General features: G+C 49.6%; 1 protein-coding gene across 1 annotated transcript; it reads left to right on the forward strand.

Moving 5' to 3' along the window:
- The first annotated feature begins 1,009 nt into the window (after positions 1-1,009).
- Positions 1,010-20,414, forward strand: TAS1R2 (taste 1 receptor member 2). The gene is made up of 6 exons (XM_063724074.1): positions 1,010-1,185; positions 1,769-2,069; positions 4,412-5,185; positions 9,828-10,037; positions 17,517-17,640; positions 18,826-20,414. Exons 1-6 carry the CDS (start codon positions 1,010-1,012, stop codon positions 19,752-19,754), a joined length of 2,514 nt encoding a protein of 837 aa, XP_063580144.1. The 3' UTR covers positions 19,755-20,414.
- Positions 20,415-22,306: the final 1,892 nt, after the last annotated feature.

Below are 22,306 nucleotides of genomic sequence, written 5' to 3' on the forward strand. Positions count from 1 at the left end.
TTGGGAGCCAGGCCAGGACCAAGGGCTTAGAGCACTCCTCCCCATTCATTGCCAACCCACTTATTCTGGATCCATGCCCCTAGCCCTCAGGGAGGCCCCATATAATACGGGTTACCAAAATCTTTGGCGACTGTGCTCTGAAACACTGAGACTTGGGTCATCTCAGTGCCATTTTTTTAAAATAGAGTTACAGAATGTTTGAGCCTAGAGGGCTCTTAGAAGCCATCAAGACTGCTCCAACCCACTTTGGCAACTGGGGGACTCCCAGTGGGTCCACGTCAAAGCCCATTCTGAAAACTTTTGGGAGGCAGAATGTGATTTTTCTGTAGCAGGTTCTGTGGTAGGTAGGGGTGCTTTTGGGCCTAGAGGGAAGTTCCTCTTCCCCCACCTCCTCCCTGAGCCCTTTGGGATGGCAGCATCACTTGGAGATTGTGGGGGCTATGTGCATCTGCATGCAAGCATGAAGGACATGGAGCCAGCCTGGGACTAAAAAAGAGTGACCTCTTGCAGAGAGGGTGAAGGTATTGTGGGAGACAAGGAGAAAGGTAGGACAGTGCAAAAGATGATTAAGGGTTGACTATAAGAAATGCATCATTTATGACATTGGGGAAGATTATATGCTGGCTTGAGAATGGTGAAGGTGATGGCACCAGGCATAATGCTGGGTTTTCTAATGCTTGTGATCATGGTGGGGAGTATAATGATGGTGATAGTTGTGATGAAAGTAATGTTGGTGATGCTGATAATGTTGATAACAGCAATACTGGTGATGATGACAATGATAAAAAGTATGATGGTGATGATGATGATGATAGTGGTAATGGTGGTGATGATGGTGATGGTAGTGATGATGATGGCAGCGGTGGTGGTAATAGTGTTGGTAATGTTGGTGTTGGTAGTGATAATGGTGATGGTTGCATTGATAATGGTGATGGTTTTAATGATAGTGTTGGTGATGATGGTGATGGTGGTGATGATGGTGTTGGTGGTGATGATAGTGATGCTGAAGATGGTGGTGATGGTGTTGGTGATGATGGCGATAGTAGTGATGCTGGTGATGGTGTTAGTGATGGTGTTGGTGATGGTGGTGATCGTAGCGATGCTGATGATGGTGCTGATGGTGTTAGTGATGGCATTGGTGATGGGGGTGGTGATGATGGTGATGCTGATGATGATGGTGATGCTGTTATGATGGTGCTGATGATGGTGATGGTGGTGAGGGTGTTACTGATGGTGTTGGTGATGGTAGTGATGATGATGTTGGTGGTGGTGATGGCGGAAATCGTGGTGGTGATGGTGGTGATGATGACGGTGATAATGGTGGTGCTGATAATGATGGTGGTGACGGTGATGATGGTGGTGATGACGGTCACAAGGTTGTGGTGACAGTGATGGCCCTGGTGGTGATATTGGTAATATGGATAGTGGGTGATGATGGTGATAGTGGTGATGGTGATGATTGAAGTTTTAGTGGACCATGATGGTCACATTGGTGGACATCAGTAGAGTGGTGATGGAGGTTATAGGGATAGTAGTGATGATGGCCACATGGATAACAGTATCAGTGGTGGCCATATGGGCAATGGTGACCCTAGAGATGTGGTATGGTGACAATGACATGGTGAAAATGCCTGAGTCTTCTGGAGTGGCTCTTCTCAGTCAATGCCTTGGCTTTCCTGTGGCAGGAAGGAGGAGTGGGCTGGTTCTCTTATCCCTTCCTTCCTCATTCTGGATCTGCTTCCACCTCATGATGCTGTGACCCCTCCAGGTATGAAGTGAAGGTGATAGGCTACAACCTCATGCAGGCTATGCGCTTCGCGGTGGAGGAGATCAACAATGACAGCAGCCTGCTGCCTGGTGTGCTGCTGGGCTATGAGATGGTGGATGTGTGCTACGTCTCCAACAATGTCCAGCCGGTGCTCTACTTCCTGGCACACGAGGACAACCTCCTTCCCATCCAAGAGGACTACAGTGACTACGTTTCCCGTGTGGTGGCTGTCATTGGCCCTGACAACTCCGAGTCTGTCATGACTGTGGCCAACTTCCTCTCCCTTTTTCTCCTTCCACAGGTGAGGCCCCTGGGCCCTGGAGAAGGACCTGGGGAGGGAGGCAGAGGAATGGCTGTCTAGAGGCCTCAGAAGCCACTTCCTCCATCAATCATGGGAGGTGATGATAGGACCAGAAGCAGGGTCAGGACATCAGCTCAAATCTTGAGAAGGCAGCCCAGCTTATGGAGTAAGGGCTCAGGCTTTGGAAGTGGGCAGATCTGGTTGTGCAACTTGGCACCGAGTCTTGGCCACAGTGAAGCCTTTGGCAAATCTCTTAACTCTTCTAGGCCTCAGTTTCCTCACCTGTAAAGTGGGATGATAAGCGTTCCATCCCAGGACTGTCTGAAGATTAGTGTTCAACCTGTGTAAATTTCTGGCACACAGTAGGTAGTAAATAATATTGTTTTATAAAGCATCTTGCACAGGAATAAAAACTTGAAGTGCTTAGTGTTATTTTGTACAGCTGCCTAGCACAAGGTCTGCCTCATAGTAGGTCCTCACAAAAGGGTGATTTGTATTACTACTATTATTATAACTATTATCATAATCATGATTGAAAGTGCAAAGTGCAGTACTGGTACAGGCTATGTATTCTTTAAAGATCAGCTAGCAAAAGACTTGGCACACAGTAGGTAGTCACAAATATTGTGATTGTTACTGTTTAATGTTAGTACTTTTACATGAAGCATCTAGCTGAGGACTGAATTCATTCTTTCATTCATGTAACAGATATTTATTGAGCACCTACTATGTGCCAGGTACTGTTGTAGGTGCTGGGATACAGCTGGCAACAACATAGAAATCATCACCCTCATGGAGTTTCTCTTCTAGTGGAGAGAGACAGAAAATAAGTGTAAACAACAGGTGATGCAGGATGTTAGAGGTGAGAAGTGCAAGGAATAAAATAAAAATGTGGGCAGGGTAGGGGGGCTCTGGTATGTCAGTGGAAAGGAGGAGTTGGTAGAGGGAGATTGCAGTTTTCAACAGGGTGGTCAGGTGGGTCTCACTGACAATTGGGCAAAGACTTGAGGGAGGTGAAGGAGTGAGGGAGCCATGAGGGACCTAGGAGGAGAAAAACATTCCAGGAAGAGGGGTTAGCAAGTGCCAAGGCCAGGAGGTGCCTGGTATGTTTGCGGAACTAGATGAGCAGAACTGGAGCCAGAGGGAGCGGGGAAGGAGATGAAATCAGACAGGCGAGAGCTGTGCAGATAAATGATGGAGCCCTTAGGGGCCATTCAAGGACTGGCTTTTCCTGGGTGACATTAGGAGCTGTTGAGGAGTTCTGAGAAGAGGAGTAAAGTGACCTGATGTGTGTGAGCAGGGTCACCAGGCTGCCATGTTAAGCGTACTATAGGGGAAAGGTGGGTGGGTAATGTTGCAGTGCAGGCTGGGGATGATGGTGGCTGGACAGGAGGGAGCGGGGAGCTGGTAGGCACTGGATGGATACATTTTAAAGGTAGAGCCAAGAGGATTTGCTGATGGATCCAGTGTGACCTGTGTGTGAAAGAAGAGTCAAGGATGACTCCAGAGTTTTTGGCCTGAGTCACTGGAACGATGGATTCATCATCGACCAAGATGGGGGAGGGTGTGCATGGAACAGGCTCAGAGGAGAACAAGGGTTTGGTTTCGATTTGTGAAGTTTGAGATGTCAGGCAGGCAGTTGTGGTATGCATCTGAAGTTCAGGAGAGAAGTCCAGGCCAGGGCTATCCACTGGGAGTTGTTGGCATGGAAATGGGATATAAAGCCATGAGGCTGGATGGAACCACCAAGGAGGGGGAGAGCAGCTGGAGAAAAGGCAGGGACTGAGGCCTGAGCCCAGGGTCCTCCAAGATTAAGAGGTCATAGAGAAGAGAAGGAAGCAGGAAAGGAGATGGAACTCCCAGTGAGTTGGGAAGAAAACCATGGAGCCCTGGAGGTGGAGGGAAGAAATGTGGCTAGTTGATGAGCCTGATGGTGATGACGGGGAGGAGGAAAGCGCTGTGCTCAGTAAGAGTTTCTAGATGATGGGGATGATGGCTGTGTCATTCACCTAGCCCAGGCTGTGGTTCTCAATAAAAGCCCACGTGCTGATGACCATGAGGATGATGGTGTATGTGGCTTGGCCCAGGGCGTGGTACACAGTAGGTGCTCAATAATCATGATGAGGCTGAGATAAGGCACCTGGCCTAGGGCCTGGCACACAGTAGGTTCTTATTGCATGCGGCTACCTGGGGACCATGATGATTGACGATGGTGTAAACCACCTACCCCTGGGGTGGTTTGCACTAGGTGCTTCCCAAATGATGATGGTGGATAGAGCCCTGGGGTGGGGGGGGAGCACCCAGTGGGGCACTCACTCATGCCACGGCCCTTCCCCTTGCAGATCACCTACAGTGCCATCAGCGATGAGCTGAGAGACAAGGTGCGCTTCCCAGCTTTGCTGCGCACCACACCCAGCGCCGACCACCACATCGAGGCCATGGTGCAGCTGATGCTGCACTTCCGCTGGAACTGGATCATTGTGCTGGTGAGCAGCGACACCTATGGCCGCGACAATGGCCAGCTGCTTGGCGAGCGCCTGGCCCGGCGCGACATCTGCATCGCCTTCCAGGAGACGCTGCCCACACTGCAGCCCAACCAGAACATGACGTCAGAGGAGCGCCAGCGCCTGGTAACCATTGTGGACAAGCTGCAGCAGAGCACGGCGCGCGTCGTGGTCGTGTTCTCGCCCGACCTGACCCTGTACGACTTCTTCAATGAGGTGCTGCGCCAGAACTTCACGGGCGCCGTGTGGATCGCCTCCGAGTCCTGGGCCATCGATCCGGTCCTGCACAACCTCACGGAGCTGCGCCACACGGGCACCTTCCTGGGCATCACCATCCAGAGCGTGCCCATCCCGGGCTTCAGTGAGTTCCGCGAGCGGGACTCACAGGCTGGGCCGCCACCCCTCGGCAAGACCAGCCAGAGGTCTACCTGCAACCAGGAGTGTGACAACTGCCTGAACGCCACCTTGTCTTTCAACACCATTCTCAGGCTCTCTGGGGAGCGTGTCGTCTACAGCGTGTACTCTGCGGTCTACGCCGTGGCCCACGCCCTGCACAGCCTCCTCGGCTGTGACCACAGCACCTGCACCAAGAGGGTGGTCTACCCCTGGCAGGTGAGGGGGTGGCTGCCATAGAGGCTGCCGGGCACCTCCATCCTCCTCCCTTGGGGTTCTGGGCAAATGGGTGTGAAAGGGCACGAGTATGCCATTCTTCCAGACACATAGCACTAGTCCATCCTGGTGCCAAAACAAAATTGCTTTTTAAATTAATTGAACACTCACCGTTCAAGATAGTAGTCTGTTCTTGGGAGATTCAGGTGGAATTCACCAGAAGGAAATCCCACAGGCAGTGGGAACCACAGCGCCCCCTCTCCCCCAGTCTCTCCAGGGTTGAGAGCCTGGGAAGGGCTTGTGTTTTCCCGGGGACCCTCTAAAGGCCTTGCATTGCTTTTATGGGTCTTCATTACCCTAGTTCTCTATCACCCTGGTTCAGACATAGACTTTAAATCTGTTCTTCTGGCTTAACACACACATCCACATCCACAGGCACACACAGAGACCTCCCACCACGAAGCTTTCTGGGATATAGAAGGTTTTACTGAGGATCAGAGGAATGGGGGGGTTTACATTAGAGATGCGCACTTTTTACTTTGCTATTGGAGATCTCTGTTCTTAAACGGTTCCTTGGCTTTTTCAGTTTGGGGCCAGCATTCCACTCTGCTGTTTAGCCACTTCCCTAAACGCTGTCCATCTCCCCTCTTCGTTCTCCCCTTTCGCCCACTTGCTAGATCCCTCTCCCATCCTCAAAGAACTGTTCACTTCCTTAACAGAACAAATTAGTTTGCTCTGAAGAAATTCTCTCTCTCATTCTATTTAATCGTACCTCTCTATCCCATAATCTCAGATCCTAACCTTGCAACCTTAAACACTTTTCTTTTAAAAGATTTCAGTTATTCTTTAAAAGGAATTCTGATGCCAGTTAGTAAAAATACTGCGTATTGCTGTATGTCCTGTTACATTAATAATTATCATGGGTGCTTTACTCCTCTTTGAGTGCCTACTAGGCACTGAATGCCTAGTATACATCACATCTAACTCATGACCCTCCTGGAGGATAGTCTACAGGTAGAAAAACTGAGGGGCAGGAAGTCAATGCGACTAGCCCGTGATTGCTCAGTGGTAAGTGGTGGACCGTGCTTTTGAACCCAGGTCTGGCCCATTCTGCTGTGGTTTTCCCACTTCACCTTCCAGGCATCCTCCCAGCTGCAACTGGCAGGAGCTGTGATGAAAGACAGTTGACTTTTTCCTTCTCCCAGCAGCAGAGACCAAAGGGCACCAATCATAGCAACCAGGATGTCCCATCCCTTTTGTTGAGCACCTACTATGTGCCAGGCCTGGGGGACCCTCAACCTAGGAGGAGATGAGGACGGTTAGTAAGATCTGTGTGCCAAGTGCAGCAAGAAGTCAGAACTGCAGCTGTGCACGGAGCAGGGGCATCACCATGGTGGGAGAGGGTCAGGGAAGGCAGGTCTGAAGTAGGGAGTGAACAGGCACTGGACCTTCCAGGAGGAGAGTGGGAGAGTGGTGGCCTGGCCACGTGACTGGGCTTGAGTGGCGAAGACTGAGAGGTGATGGGAACTGCAGGTGATACTGGAGGGCATCTAGTGCCCTGAAGGAGAGGGGGCTTTGTCTAGAGGCAGCAGGAGTTCATAGAGCGTTCCAAGCACTGAGATGACGTTCTTGAGACAGCCCAAAAAGCCAATTTAGGGCTGGGGATGATGCAGTCAAGCGGCAGGGAGCCCAGCCCACCCTATGTAGGCTTCACCCAGGGTCTCTGCTGGCATAAACAGCATCCTTGTGAGAATTAGAAAATGATGCCCTTTTGTGCAGTCAGGTTAGACCAAGATGCTTTTTGGCTTTGGAAGGATGCAGACCTGTGGCAGGGACATGGCTTTCCGGCGTGAATGGGCTGGACTCCAGTTGTCCCTCCCAGTTGTCCTAAGTGGACCCACTCATGCAGGGCACAACCTACAAAATGGTATGTGGTGTCCTTACTACCTCCCACCCTCCTTGCCGGGTCACACCATGACACTCTGTTTATTTTTGTCATAACACATATCCCAAGTTGTGATTGTGTTGATATCCTTTGTTTGTTTATTGGCTATTCCCCACACCTCCCAAACAGAGGCTAGTGAGAGCAGGGACCCTGTCAATCCTTTCCAATGCTGTATCCCAAGTTGCTGGCACTGGTCTGGCTTGGCGTTGATTCTCATTGAATATTGGATGAATGAATGAATGGGCACTTATGTGCCAGACACTGTGTTCACCTCTTTACATGAATTCTCAGTCACCCCCAGACAGACACTGTTGAGCAGATACTGTTACTACACGGTTTCTCTCCCATACACAGGTCAAACTGAGGTTCAAAGAGGTGACAGGCACCCAGCTAGGGAGTGGCCAGGGGTGGTGGTAAGGGATGGTGATGAAATAGTGCTGGGGTAGTGGGGATGGGCACCCCATGAGAGGTGAGGCAGAGAGAGAGGCCTCAGGGGCAATGAGAAGAGTTGGAGATGACACTGGGTGGATGTGCTGCCCATGGTGATGGTGGTGGTGGGGTCAGATCAGTGGGAGGTCGGGTAAATCCAGGCTGGCAAATTTGTGGCCATCCCAGCAAAAATGTTCAGCAGGTTGGCCGGGTGCGGTGGCTCACACCTGTAATCCCAGCACTTTGGAAAGCCAAGGCAGATGAATCATGAGGTCAGGAGTTCGAGACCAGCCTGGCCAACATGGTGAAACCCCATCTCTACTAAAAAAACAAAAAATTAGCTGGGCATAGTGGAGGGCACCTGTAATCCCAGCTGCTCGGGAGGCTGAGGCAGGAGAATTGCTTGAACCCAGGAGACGGAGGTTGTAGTGAGCTGAGATCGCACCTCTGCACTCCAGCCTGGGCGACAGAGTGAGACTCCGTCTTAAAAAAAAAAATGTTCAGCCAGTCATTGAATCAGGAGGGTCAGGGTTGCGAGGTCTTCTCAGGTTCTGGTCCAATCCTTTTATTTCACAAATGAGGCCCTTGGCATTGGTCTGGCTCTTCCCTACACACCTCTCTCCACCTCTCTCCACCCCTCCGGCATCTCGGATATGGCCCACCTGTTAGTACATTGTGAGGCAGGTGGCAGTGAGCTGGGCAGAGCTTAGCAATCAGACCTGGAATGGAATCCCAGTGCTGCCACTACTAGCTATGCAAACCTAGGCAAATTTAATATCTCTGAGCCTTGATTTTCTCATCTGTTAAATGGAAGGAATCATATGTGCCCTGCTGAGTTATTGAGGGGATGTGCAATCATGATGCAAATTACCTGGGGCAGCGAAGAGACTGAATGTACTCCTCCTCTTCCTCTTCTCTGACACCAGGTGCTGGCCTCAGGAGAGACTGTGGGGCTGGAGAGGTGGACTTGAGTCTGCCTTAAATGTACAGCTTATGCTGGGGTAGGGGTAGGGCTAGATGGGGAAGGGGAAACGGGGTTCAACCTGATGAGGGAACCCCAAGGTACCCAAGCCCCTGCCAATAATAGTCTAGGCTCCCACCCACTCAGGACAATTACAAGGCCAGTGCTTTCTGACCCCTTGGGGGTGATATCTTGGATTCCTCGAGTCCCAAGTGCTCAACCCTGCTTGGGCAGGTCATTGCAGAGGTGCAACATGGGCACCCAGGACCTGACTCCCGGGGGCCTCCGCCATCCTGATCCTCATCCTCAGGCCAACCACCTGGTTGGAGCCTCTTTCTTGGCTCAAAGGACCATTGCCCTTGGGCTTAGCAACCTGTGCACATTCCAAACAGTCTTTCTGAGTCAGGACCTCACCCACTAGGCAGGGAAGGGAGAAGGCCAGGGCCCGACTCCCTTGGCTACCTGTCTGTGTGTGTCAGTCCCTGAGGCCAGGTGAGCCCTAAAGGTATAGCCCAATGGACACTACCATTTATGGAGGGAAAATCTAGGAGCCAGGTCCACGGGATATTTGAGCTGGAAGTCCTTTCAGGGTTAGCCCAGCAAGGTTCAGAAACTTTCTCAGAGTCACGCAGCAAATTGCGGACAGAACTGGCACTGGACTTTAGGTTGGAGGATGCCCAGTTCAAAGTGTGCTCTAGTTTGTCCCAGCTGCTGCCTACTGAGAGTGATAGGGGGTTGGGAGGTGGGGAGAGACTGGAATGAGAGCTGACCCTAAGGTCTGGGGAGTCAGGAAGCACCCAGGGATCAGGGGAGACCCCAATTGACCTTTGCAGGTGACAGAGACAGTGGACTCTGTACCTCATCTCATGTATTGGGTTCAAGAGGGATGACTGAGGTGACTTCCAGGGAAAAGGAATTCTATCAGCACCTTGGTAGGAGTGTTTCCTGTCTCAGGCTCTGCTCTAAGTCCCTAACATAGATGAATTTATTTTTTGCTTCCAAGCCCAGAAGATAGAGTTTTTATTGCTCCCACTTTGCAGAAGAGGAAACGGGTTCAGAGAGGTTAAGAAACAGGCCCAAGGCCTCACAGCAAGAGGCAGAGCTGAGGCCTGAACCCAGATGTGTCTGGTTCCAAAGCAGAGCTCTCAGCCACTGACTCCTAAATTGCCACCTTTTTGGAGATTTATTGCCTCCATATTACAGAGTTGGAAATCAAGGCTAATGGAATGGTAGAATCTTTCCCAGGTCCAGGAAAATTCTGGCTTGGATTCTGATGCTACCTCCACTTCCCTTCCCTCTGACCCCGCCAGCTGCTTGAGGAGATCTGGAAGGTCAACTTCACTCTCCTGGACCACCAAATCTTCTTCGACCCTCAAGGGGACATGGCTCTGCACTTGGAGATTGTCCAGTGGCAATGGGACCGGAGCCAGAATCCCTTCCAGAGCGTTGCCTCCTACCACCCCCTGCAGCGACAGCTGAAGAACATCCAAGACATCTCCTGGCACACCATCAACAACACGGTCAGCCAGGGGGCCTGGTGGGTGGGCAGGCCTGGGGCGGGGACTGGGGCTCATGCTGGAGTGGCTAGGGCCCTTTTCATTATTGACAGAGACTGGAGATTCTTTATCAATCTCTGGGGGGATGTCTATTTGTGGGTGGGTAGTTCCCCATTGATTGGGAACTATGCCTGTTCAGGGCTTTCTAGTTTCCCAGGAAGAGGGGCTCAGGAGCCTCTGCAAGGTAAAACGTTCACTGAACATATGTGTGCCTGGCCTGGTGCTAAGGATTTCAATTCTCACATCAACCTTGGCGCAGTGGTCCCCAACCTTTCTGGCACCAAGGACTGGTTTCGTGGAAGACAATTTTTCCACAGACTGGGAGGAGGATAGTTTCTGGATGATTCAAATGCATTATGCTGTGCGCTTTATCTCTATTATTATTGTAATATATAATTGTAATATATAATGAAATAATTGTACAACTCACCCTAATGTAATATTAATGGAAACCCTGAGCTTGTTTTCCTGCAACTAGATGATCCCATCTGGGGGTGATGGGAGACAGTGACAGATCATCAGGCATTAGATTCTCATAAGGAGTGTGCAACCTAGATCCCTTGTATGCACAGTTCACAATAGGGTTTGTGCTCCTATGAGAATCTAATGCGGATGTTGATCTGACAGGAGGTGGAGCTCAGGTGGTAATCAAGTGATGGGGAGCAGTTGTAAATACAGATGAAGCTCTGCTCTCTCTCACCTGCTGCTCACCTCCTGCTGTGTGGCCAGGTTCCTAACAGGCCACAGACTGGTACTGGTCTGTGTCCTGGGGATTAGGGACCTCTGCTTTATCAATAGCTGGTAGGATCTCTATTCGTGGGTATACAGTCTGGGGTCCTGTCCTTCCCCCACTGATTGGGAACTATGCATGTTCAGGGCTTTCCAGCTCCCCAGGAAGAGGGGTTCAGAGACCTCTGCAAAATAAACACTCACTGAACACGTGTGTGCCAGGCCTGGTGCTAAGGACTTCAATTCTCATATCAACCCTAGGGGATAAATGCTACCATTCTCTCCATTTTATAGGTTAGGAAACTGAAGGCACCGAGAGGTTGTGTGACCTGTCCGAGGCCACACAGCTAGTCCATGGTGGAGGTTCTCTATATACAGCATACAGCTAGTCTGTGGTGGAGGTTCTCTATACACAGCATTCAGGCTAAAGCCTGTGATATGGCTTGGCTCTGTGTCCCCACCCAAATCTCATCTTGTAGCTCCCATAATCCCCACATATTGTGAGAGGGACCCAGTGGGAGATAATTGAATCATGAGGGTGGGTCTTTCCTGTGCTGTTCTCCTGATAGTGGATAAGTCTCACAAGATCTGAAGGTTTTAAAAATGGGAGTTTCCCTGCACAAGCGCTGTCTGCTTGCTGCCATCCATGTAAGACATGACTTGCTTCTCCTTGCCTTCTGCCATGATTGTGAGGCCTCTCCAGCCATGTGGAACTGTAAGTCCATTAAACCTCTTTCTTTTATAAATCGTCCAGTCTTGGGTATGTCTTTATCAGCAGCTTGAAAGTGGACTAATATAGCCTGTCATTGGATACTCTTGTTTTAGTATGGTAGCTATGCCTTCAACTGAGTCTGACATCTGTCAATCTAAAGATCCATTATTTTACCCTCTTTAGAAAGTAGACCATCAGGATTCTGCTGGAGTAGAAAGGGATAGAGACCTGCCTTGTAGAGTTGGGGAGGGGATCTAGAGATCTAAAAGCTTCTGGAAGAGCCTTCATCATTCTCCTTTGCTAATAGCCTGCACCCTCTTCCCCCCAATCCCTGACAGCACTCTATCCCCAGTTGCAGAGGCACCTGATGCTGTGAGTTTCTGAGTGCCCTGGGGATTTTTGTGGAGTAAATTAGGGTGGTGTCTGTGTAAGTTTCCTGGAGCTGCCATAACAAAGTATCACAGACTGGGGTGGGTAGGGAGCTTAAACAGATGAAATTTATTGTCTCACAGTTCTGGAGGCTGGAAGTACAAGATCAAGGTGTCAGCAGGGTTGGCTCCTTCTGAGAGCTGTGAGGTAGAATCTGTTCCAGGCCTCTCCCCCAGCTCCTGGTGGTTTGCTGGCACTCTTTGATATTCCTTGACTGCAGATGCACCAATGATATTAGTCCGCTCTTGAATTGTTACAAAGAAATGCCAGAGACTGGGTAATTTATAGAGAAAAGAGGTTGAATGAGCATACTGTTCTGCAGGCTGTACAGGAAGCATGATGCTGGCATCTGCTCAGCTTGTGGGGAGGCCTTAGGAAGCTTACAGTCACAGTGGGAGGCAAAGGGGGAGCCACCTTGTCACATGGCTGGAGCAGCAAGAGAGAGTGAAGGAAGAGATATCACACACATTTAAATGACCAGATCTCACAAGAACTCACTCACAATCAGGAGGAGAGTGCCAAGAGGATAGTACTAAACCATTCTTGAGAACTCTATCCCCATGATCCAATCACCTCCCAATCACCTCCCACCAAGACTCACCTCCAACGTTGGGGACTACAACTGGACATGAGATTTGGGTGGGGAAACCCACATCACCACCCCATCTCTGCTTTCACTTTCATGTGGTGTTCTCCATGTGTCTGTCTCCAAATTCATCCCTTTTATGAGAATATCACTCATATGAGATTAAGGACCCACCCTCCTCCAGGATGCCTTCATCTTAACTAATTATATGACTATGTTAACTGCAATGACCCTATTTCTGAATAAGGTCACATTATGGGGTCCTGGGTACTAGGACTTCAAGCAGGATATAGTTCAGCCCATAACACTGTCTTAGCTTGGGTGTCTCCCAGAAAGCACAGCCTGAGACAAGGGTTTATGTGCAGAAGATTTATTCCAGGACATGATACATGGACGGGAACAGGAGTGGGAGACTGGGGAGAGTTCCACAAGGAACAGGGAAAGTTGGTCCAAGAGAACAACCTGAAGCCACACACTACTCTGAGCAACTGGAGATCAATCTTACTGGGACCTCCCGAAGAGCACTGTCTCCCAGAGGAGGGAGGAGGGTGGCAGTAATCCACTAGCTCCCATAGCCTGGTGGTCAGGGGTTGCTCTGTGGGGTGTTAGCTTCAGAGGCCTCCCATGAGCATTTCATACTGCAGCCTTAGGGCAGAACACAAGACACAGCTGTGTAGCCGAGGCCAGGTGCTGACAGGTGGCACTTGCTTGAAACTGGTGACTGCAGCAATGGCTGGAATAAACAGTGGGTAGAGAAAATATGAGGCAGGCCACAAAGAGGTCCTTTTCTTGTTACACTCAGTGGTTTTCCTTGAGCCTGAGGAGTCACAGACTTTTCAGAGCAGCGGCCAGCTCAGTCTCTAACAGAAAGGGAGTTTGGCAGACTTAGCCACTACCCAAGGTTGCCACTGATATTCATCTCTCTCTTCCGCTTACCATTCTGGATTTCTTCACTCTCAGCCAGCATTTAGCTGCTCTCAGTCACTGGCCTGGGGGCTGATCCAGATCTTCTTCCCCAAGGTGTCTGGGCCCTTAGTTGCCTTGCGTTTCTGGGCTGTGCCTGCTGCAGATCCCCACCAGCAGGTGCACTGGGATTGAAGCACCCAGGGTTGCCTGGTAAGTCCTTGGGTGCCAGACCTACTCCTTCCTACTCCACTTGTGTAGCAACCACCTCAGCTCCACCCACGAATCCAGGTCAGTTACCTCTTCCTTTCTTGGCCTTCTCATTTACTGGTATGAGGACCCCAAAATGACCACATGGTAATCGTAGAGCTCTATAGTGTCTGCTGGTGGAAGTATTCCCCCTTTGGGGACCAGAATCTCTATTCCAGCAGAGTGTAAGATTGTAGAGAGGAGAAGAACCAATGCTGCAATGGGTCCCTGAGAATAATGGTGCATGTAGCCAATCCTTCTGGTTGCTGGATACACATATTCTAGCTGTTGAGGCCACAACACTATACACAAGCTATTCATTCAAAACTTCATCTTAAAGGGCAGTGTCCCCACCTTGCAGGGGGTCCTGAAGATGGTACCTTAGCTGAGCTTTTAGTATGCCATCTCATCACCTGGTTAGATAGGATACTTCTGGGTATTGTGGTATATGTAAGGATCAGTGGAGCCTGTGGTCACATGCCCATGTCACACCCTTTTACCATGAAGTTGACTCCTGATCTGAGGTGATATGTTGTCCTGCATTAGTAAATATTTGCTCTGTAAGCCCTCAGATGGTGATGCTGCACTGAAATCAGGGAAGGAAAATTCTTATGAGGTTGAAACACTGCTTCTTCCAGAGAGGAAAGGATCTGATGTAATAGATCTTTCAGCAGTTGGTTGGCTGGTCTTTTTGAAGAATTGTGCCAAGTCAAGGGCTCAGCATGGGTCTCGGATGCTGGAATGTTAGGTGTTCTGCAATGGTAGTAGCTAGGTCAGCCATGATGAGAGGAAGCTCAAGCTGTTTGGTTCATACCTGTAGCCTCCATCCCTGACATCATGGCCACTCTATGCAGGCCTTGGGGTGGCTGAGGACAAAAGCCAGCTGACCTCCACTGGACAAGTCAGTCTTCTTCTTCTTCTTCTTTTTTTTTTTTCTGAGACAGTCTCACTATGTCGCCCAGGCTGGAGTGCAGTGGCACAATCTTGGCTCATTGCAACCTCTGCCCCCAGGGATCAAGTGATTCTCCTGCCTCAGCTTCCCAAGTAGCTGGCATTACAGAAGAGCACCACCACACCTGACTAATTTTTGTGTTTTTAGTAAAGACAGGGTTTCGCCATGTTGGCCAGGTTGGTCTGGAACTCCTGACCTCAATTGATCTGCCGACCTTGGCCTCCCAAAATGCTGAGATTACAAGCATGAGCCACAGTGCCTGGCTGGGACAAGTCAACCTTTCAATCTGGTTTCCATTACTCTGTGTTTGCTCTCTGGTTTGCATTAACATGAGACACAGAGATCTTCATGCTTTGTGCTCACTCTCATGGATCCATGCATATACCTTTCCCCAAGAAACCTTGTCTCCATTCTTCCACTCTCACTCCTTCTGGGCTCCTGAACAACCAGCCAAGCCATTCCATACGTCCAGGATCTCAGGAATATCCATCCTTCAGGACATCTCTCCATCCACACAAAGCAAACAACCAAGTGTCCTGCTTGCATCTCTACAAACAAGCAGTATCTCCCATCATTACTGTCCTTCAGGATTCACCCTGAAAAAAGCTTTGTATCCCTGAAAAAAGCTTAGTATGGCAGCAGTCCACTGTCAGCTCACATTGATATATCAAACCAACCTACTTGTGAATCATTCCTGAATGTTCTCCTCTATTTACTTGCCATAAAGAATCTCTCCATGAGGTCTTAGGTATGACTTGAGGGAGAGGCATTTGTTACAACAGAAATAGATACAGGAGTCACAATAATGGATTTAAGAAATTTACTTGGACCCACTGGCACTTCTTGGATACCATTTCCCTTATATGAAGACTTGTTTTTATTCCTGCCTCTCTATAAGACTCTGTGAATCTGATAGTCACTTGATGTCCTGGGGTCAGGTACTCAATTTCCATGATGGCCCAGCAGGACTCCCAAAGTTGACTTTCAAGTAGTGAGTAGCATGTTGTTGTAGAAGGCATGGCATTGTTGCATCTTTCTCTTTGGGCTTGCCAATTCTTATAAGCATAGATAACTCAGACATCATCAGAACTCCTCGATCATGTGGCCCCAGTGGCAGGATTGCTTATACAGAAGCCAGGGCCTTCCTCAGAGTCATTTTCTGCACCTGTTACCCTCTGCCTTGAAACTGAAAGCCTTCTGAATCACCTGATAAATGGGTTGCAGCAGTATATCCAGGAGCAATTTATGTTGTCCCCCAAATCTAAAGAGGTTTATAAAGTTCCATACTTTCATGGTAGCAGGTGTAGGGTGGATGACTTGTCTATTATCTTAGAATGGATGTCCTGGCATTCTCTGTACCATTGGCCTTCTAAAAACATCACCAATGTAACAGCATCCCCAACCCCAAGTTTTGAATCTTTGTGAGGTTTATCTCCAATCCTTTGGCATTCATAGATCTTACTTGGATATAAAAGTGCTTGCTACTTTCTACTAACCGGGTCCAATTACCACAGTATCATGAATATCATAGGCCAGCGTGATATTCTGCAGAATGTCAAGATGAGCAACTTCCATGCGGACCACACTGAGATTGAGAGTGAAAGAGTAAACTCTGTGATAAGATAGTGAATGTTAGTGATTTGATGATAAGATAGTGAGTGTTAATGATGTAACATCTTTCTTCTTTTTAAATACAGGTGTTTATAATAATACATTTCCCTCTTAAGTACTGTTTTCACTGTACCCCATTAATTCTGGTACATTAAAATTTTTTATTTTTGTGATAAAAGACATATAACATTTACCAATTTGTTTATTTTTAAGCATGCATTTCAGTAATGTTAAGTATATTCGCATTTTTGTGCAACAGACCTCTAGAACTTTTTTATTTTGCAAATTTCTAACTCTATTCCCATTGAACATCTCCACATTTCTCCCTTCCTCCAGCCTCTGGCAACCATCCTTCTACTTTCTGTTTCTATGAGTTTGACTACCTTAGACACCTCATATAAGTAGAATCACACAGCATTTGTCTTTTTGTGGGGTTATGTTGTGTTTTTATTTTCATTAATCTCAAAGTATTTTCTAATTTCCCTTGTGAATACTACTTTGACCTATTGTTATTTAAGGGTATGTTGTTTAATTTCCACATATCTATGAACTCCCCAAATTTCCTTCTGTTATTGATTTCTATTTCATTACATTGTTGTTGGAGAACATACTTGTTATTATTTCAGTCCTTTCAAGTTTATTAAAACTATGCTTACTATTTGCTATAAATAAATAGCAATGGTGTCAGAGGCCAAAATTTTCTCCAGTGTCCTTTTTTGTCTCCCATTTTATCTTTGGGTTTCCCTAGATATTCCTTCTTAAATGCAGTCTCAGCCTTGCAGTTATTTCGGTTGTATCCCTTGATTGACGTGGTGGTGAGAAAGAGGGGAAGTGTTCTGTAATCCTGTGATTAGGTCTCAATCTTTCAGTAAGCCTGTGCCCCAGAACTGTGACCTTCATAAGTGCTTCTCACCCCACCTCCTTAGGTAAGACAAGAAGGCTAGAGAGGGCTGGAGTTGGTAATTTCTCTTTTCCCATGTCAGTTAAGCTCTGGTAAAATTCACATCAGTTGGGTTCTGGTAAAATAGTTTCCCTTGAGGAAAGGCATTTGTTAAGGAGAACAGAATGCTCTGAGCATATTTCAAAGTGGTTCCTTTCCTTATCCCCTGCTAGAAGCACGAGGGTTTTTTTTTTTCTTTTCTACAGTTTCCACCCCAAAACCTAGGGGGCTCCCAGGCTTCCTCCCCTGAACATCCTGCTGGTTGGAGAGGGGAGAAGGCCCCTAGAATGTGGGAAAAGAGGACTCAGGGTCTTTTGCACTCCTCCCTCCAGATCCCTGTGTCCATGTGTTCCAAGAGGTGCCAGTCAGGGCAAAAGAAGAAGCCTGTAGGCATCCATGTCTGCTGCTTCGAGTGCATTGACTGCCTTCCCGGCACCTTCCTCAACCACACTGAAGGTATGATTCGCAGGCCTAGCACTCCTGCCCTGCCCCTGCCCCGACCCTGGAGTCTCTAGGGCTTGTCCTCCTTGGCAGGGTCTCTGGAGTCCCCCCCAGGGGGTGTGAGTGTCCAAAGGCCAGGGACCAGATCTGATTCCTCTTGTATCTTCCCAATACCTAGTGTAGAGCAAAATACTCTGTACAGGCTGCTTCAGAGAGGGAGGGAGAAGGGAAGGGACAACACTTTCCCAAGCCGGACTGCAGCTGATCCCACTCCACACACACATAGCCCAGGGCCCAGGGAGTCAGTCTGGGGAACACCCACTGGATGAATGAATGAATGAATGGTATTTGCAATAGGAGGAAAGTTTCTGGCAGACAGGGAAGACACCATCTCATTTATCCCTCTAGCCTCCCAAGTGCCTAGCGTAGCTCAAAGCACAGCACAGTTGCTCACTGGGTGCTTGTTGAATGACTTCCTTGATGAGAAGAATGATCATTTCTCCCTATAGAACATAAAATCTAGGAACATGCAGGCAACGTCATCTCTGTCCACATTAGTGTTTAGCACAGCTCAGAGTTGGAGCTCAATTGTTTTTCATGACTTCATGTAAATTAAATGGATGATGACATTTACCAATACAAGTATTTAATATGTGCCTAGCAGACCACAGGACATAGAGGAGGTGGTGAACAAGTTTGTGGAATTATTCCATTGGCCTTCCTCCCACAGTCAGTCAATAGCGGGGAGGTGAGGGCTGGGTTTTATCCATCTCTCTGTGGCCTTCCACCCCAGGTCCCTATCACAATGGATGGTGCTCAAAAACATGTGTATTGAATGCATTCTTTGAGTAAGTGGTTGAATGCCTCTCACACCAGAGGGTGAGGTCTTGGGAGGGAGGAACTACAGTTGGTAGGCTCTGGGTCAAGGAGAACCGGGTTTGAATTCTGCCTCTCTAACTTACTGGCTTTGGGCAAATTACTTAACCTGGCTGAGCCTTGGTTTCCTCATCTGTGAATCGCAGTTGCTGTGAGGATTTGATGAGCCAATGCACATGAGACTTGAGGAGTATTGGCTGTGAATGCAAGGGTTGCCCTTGGTGCTCTCTCTCCATCCCTGGGGCCTGGCCCTGCGCAGGGCTGGGAGGATGCAGGTGCTTGGAAGATGGGCTTGGCTAATGGGAGTCACTGTGGCTTTTGCAGATGAATATGAATGCCAGGCCTGCCCAAGTAACGAGTGGTCCTACCAGAGTGAGACCTCCTGCTTCAAGCGGCAGCTGGCCTTCCTGGAATGGCATGAGGCACCCACCATCGCTGTGGCCCTGCTGGCCGCCCTGGGCTTCCTCAGCACCCTGGCCATCCTGGTGATATTCTGGAGGCACTTCCAGACGCCCATGGTTCGCTCGGCTGGGGGCCCCATGTGCTTCCTGATGCTGACGCTGCTGCTGGTGGCATACATGGTGGTCCCGGTGTACGTGGGGCCGCCCAAGGTCTCCACCTGCCTCTGCCGCCAGGCCCTCTTCCCCCTCTGCTTCACCATCTGCATCTCCTGTATTGCTGTGCGCTCTTTTCAGATCATCTGTGCCTTCAAGATGGCCAGCCGCTTCCCACGCGCCTACAGCTACTGGGTCCGCTACCAGGGGCCCTATGTCTCTATGGCGTTTATCACGGTACTCAAAATGGTCATTGTGGTAATCGGCATGCTGGCCACGGGCCTCAGTCCCACCACCCGTACTGACCCCGATGACCCCAAGATCATGATTGTCTCCTGTAACCCCAACTACCGCAACAGCCTGCTGTTCAACACCAGCCTGGACCTGCTGCTCTCAGTGGTGGGTTTCAGCTTCGCCTACATGGGCAAGGAGCTGCCCACCAACTACAACGAGGCCAAGTTCATCACCCTTAGCATGACCTTCTATTTCACCTCATCCATCTCCCTCTGCACCTTCATGTCTGCCTACAGTGGGGTGCTGGTCACCATTGTGGACCTCTTGGTCACTGTGCTCAACCTCCTGGCCATCAGTCTGGGCTACTTCGGCCCCAAGTGCTACATGATCCTCTTCTACCCGGAGCGCAACACGCCTGCCTACTTCAACAGCGTGATCCAGGGCTACACCATGACGAGGGACTAGTGCCACCCGGTGGCATCTGGGAGGGAGGGAGGGCCACGGAGTTGGGAGGCGGAAGCCAGGGATCTTCCCTGGCTGGTTCAACTCCAGATGGAAGCAGGGAAGCCATCCCCAATTACTCCCACCTTGCTCTGGTTAATAATTTAGCATTCCTTGGAGGTCCTTTGCATCTGGGCCATTTTTACCCACTTAGTGATGGGTGTTTTAAGACATCCACACTTCATTGCTTTCCCTTGACCTATTTTACATGCCAGGCACTGTCATCTTCTAGAAAAAAAACCACCCAAGGTGACCTATTGGTCTCCAAGGACAAAGTCTGATTTAGCAGCCTACAGCTGTCATCTGGCAGTCGCAGTGGGCACCTGCGGGTTGCAGCTCATTCCCATCACTCATGTTCAAGGCCAAGGGAGGCCTTGGGTTCACTGGGCTGGGTGGGCTGGGCTGGTCTGGGCCAGGGTTGGTGTGGGCGGGTGGGGCCTGCCGTTCAGCACGTGAGCTCAGATAGTGCAGTCATGGCTCCATTTGGTAGCTGTCTCACGTGTCCATTTCCTTTCCTTATTCCCGAAGCGCTCGGGTCCAGGTCCCTGGGTTATCTCTAAAGCATCGCCAGGCATAGCGTGCTTCCCAAATGCTTGTGAATAAACCTCACTTGGGTGAAATGAATGCACTTCCTTCCTGTTTTTTGACGTCCCCTGAGACAGAACATGTGGAATCAGAGAGACCTCAGTCTCAATCCCAGTAGTGCCACTTCCAAACTGTGTGACTTTGGGCCGTTGTGTTGACTTTGATGGGGACAACAGCTAACATTTATTGCCAAGTCCCTGGCTAAGAACTTTACTACTTTACCATGTATTCCTCACAAAACTCTATTGGTTGGGTGCAATTATGTTCCTTATTTTACAGATGGTGGGGGGAAGGCAGGGGGAAGAAGAACTCAAAGAGTTTATGGAGCTTACTCAGAGTCATACAGCTTGTCTGAGCACCTCCTTCCCCTCCCCAGAGCCCATTCCTGGAGCCACTGTCCTCTGCAGAGTAACATCCAGGCAGCCCTGCCTGGGAAGCTGTCCCCACCACAGTGCACAGGGGGAAGGCTCCGTCTCCCCGGACAAGGAACTATGCTATGGCAGGGGCTTCAGATTTTAGGCAGGTGGCTGGTGGGTGCAGTGACCAGGAAAGCCTTTGAGAGAAGCTGGCATTTGGAGAGAGCCTTGAAGGACAGAGAAGTTTGGAAGGCAGGAAGTTTGGGTGTGTGGGGGAGGGGCAGGTGGGGACAGCAGGAGGAAAGGCGGGATGGAAGGAAGCCCAGGCAGTTCCAGGAGGATCGTGTGGCTGAGAGTGGCCGGACTGTGAGAACCCAGCTTTGAAGGACAGCTAGGGCCAGATGTGGGGGGCCCGGCCCTGGGTGTCTGGACCTTGTCTTCTCTGGGTGGCTACTGTCAGCATCCTGTGCAGATGCTGGTTTACCCCTCTCCTGGGTCACCTGGGATGCCATCCTGGCCCCGTCTGGCCACTGTGACCAGCCTCCTCTGTGGCTGGGTCCTCTTCCCACAGTCCCCAGCGCTGGCCTGGCCTAGTGGGCTGGAGACTGCTGGGTGCAGAGCCCAAGAATAGACTGTCAGGGTCTTTCCAGAATGTCCTTTTTCTGTCCCCTCCAGTTACTTCCCAGAGGAGCCCAGAGCCAGGGCCGAGGCCCACCCCAGCCCTGAGGCTTCAGGGAGCCACTGTGAATGATCTGTCCCTGGGTGCGGCTGTGTCCCGTCCCCCTTGCCCTGGGGACCAGATTGTCAGAGGCTCAGGGAGTTTTAAGCTATTAATTCTCTTTTCTTGTATGCTTCTGATGCCTTAGTTTAATTTTTTTTTTTAAAGAGATAATCACCTAATTTCTTGGTTCTGCCTCGCAGACCACCAGGCGAGAAGAGAATCCTGGAATCCCACTGACCTCAGAGGGCCTCTGCTCCACACCTCCTAAAGCAGCCCTGAGGCTGGGATCTTAAGCCTTTAAAGTTCCCCTCCAGTGATGGGAGCCTCACCGAGGACAACTGTAGTTGTCAAAAAATTCTTCTTAGATTGAATCAAAACCCTACTCGCTGGGATTTCAGTTTATGGACACTAGTTTTATCCTTTGGGACCATGAATTAAATCTAATTCCTAGCCTAAGCGTGGTAGCTCACACCTGTAATCTCAGCACTTTGGGAGGCCAATGTGGGAAGATTGCTTGAGGCCAGGAGTTTGAGATCAACCTGGGCAATGTAGCAAGACCCCATCTCTACAAAAGTAAAAATTAGCTGGGCATGGTGGTGCATGCCTGTAGTCCCAGCTACTCAAGAAGCTGAGGCAGGAGGATCTATTGAGTGCAGGAGTTCAAGGCTACAGTGAACAGTGATTGTGCCACTGCATTGAAGCCTGGGCGACAGAACAAGATCTTGTCTTTCCCTTCCCCACAAAATCGAATTCCTTTTTCTCGTGATGCCTTTTACATACAACAACAAAAAGAATTGCCTTTCAAGGAGCACCTGCTGTGTGCCAGGTACTTTTCACACATCATCTCCAGTCCC

This window comes from Pongo abelii, chromosome 1 (assembly GCF_028885655.2).
Source record: "Pongo abelii isolate AG06213 chromosome 1, NHGRI_mPonAbe1-v2.0_pri, whole genome shotgun sequence".
Taxonomy (NCBI): Eukaryota; Metazoa; Chordata; class Mammalia; order Primates; family Hominidae; genus Pongo; species Pongo abelii.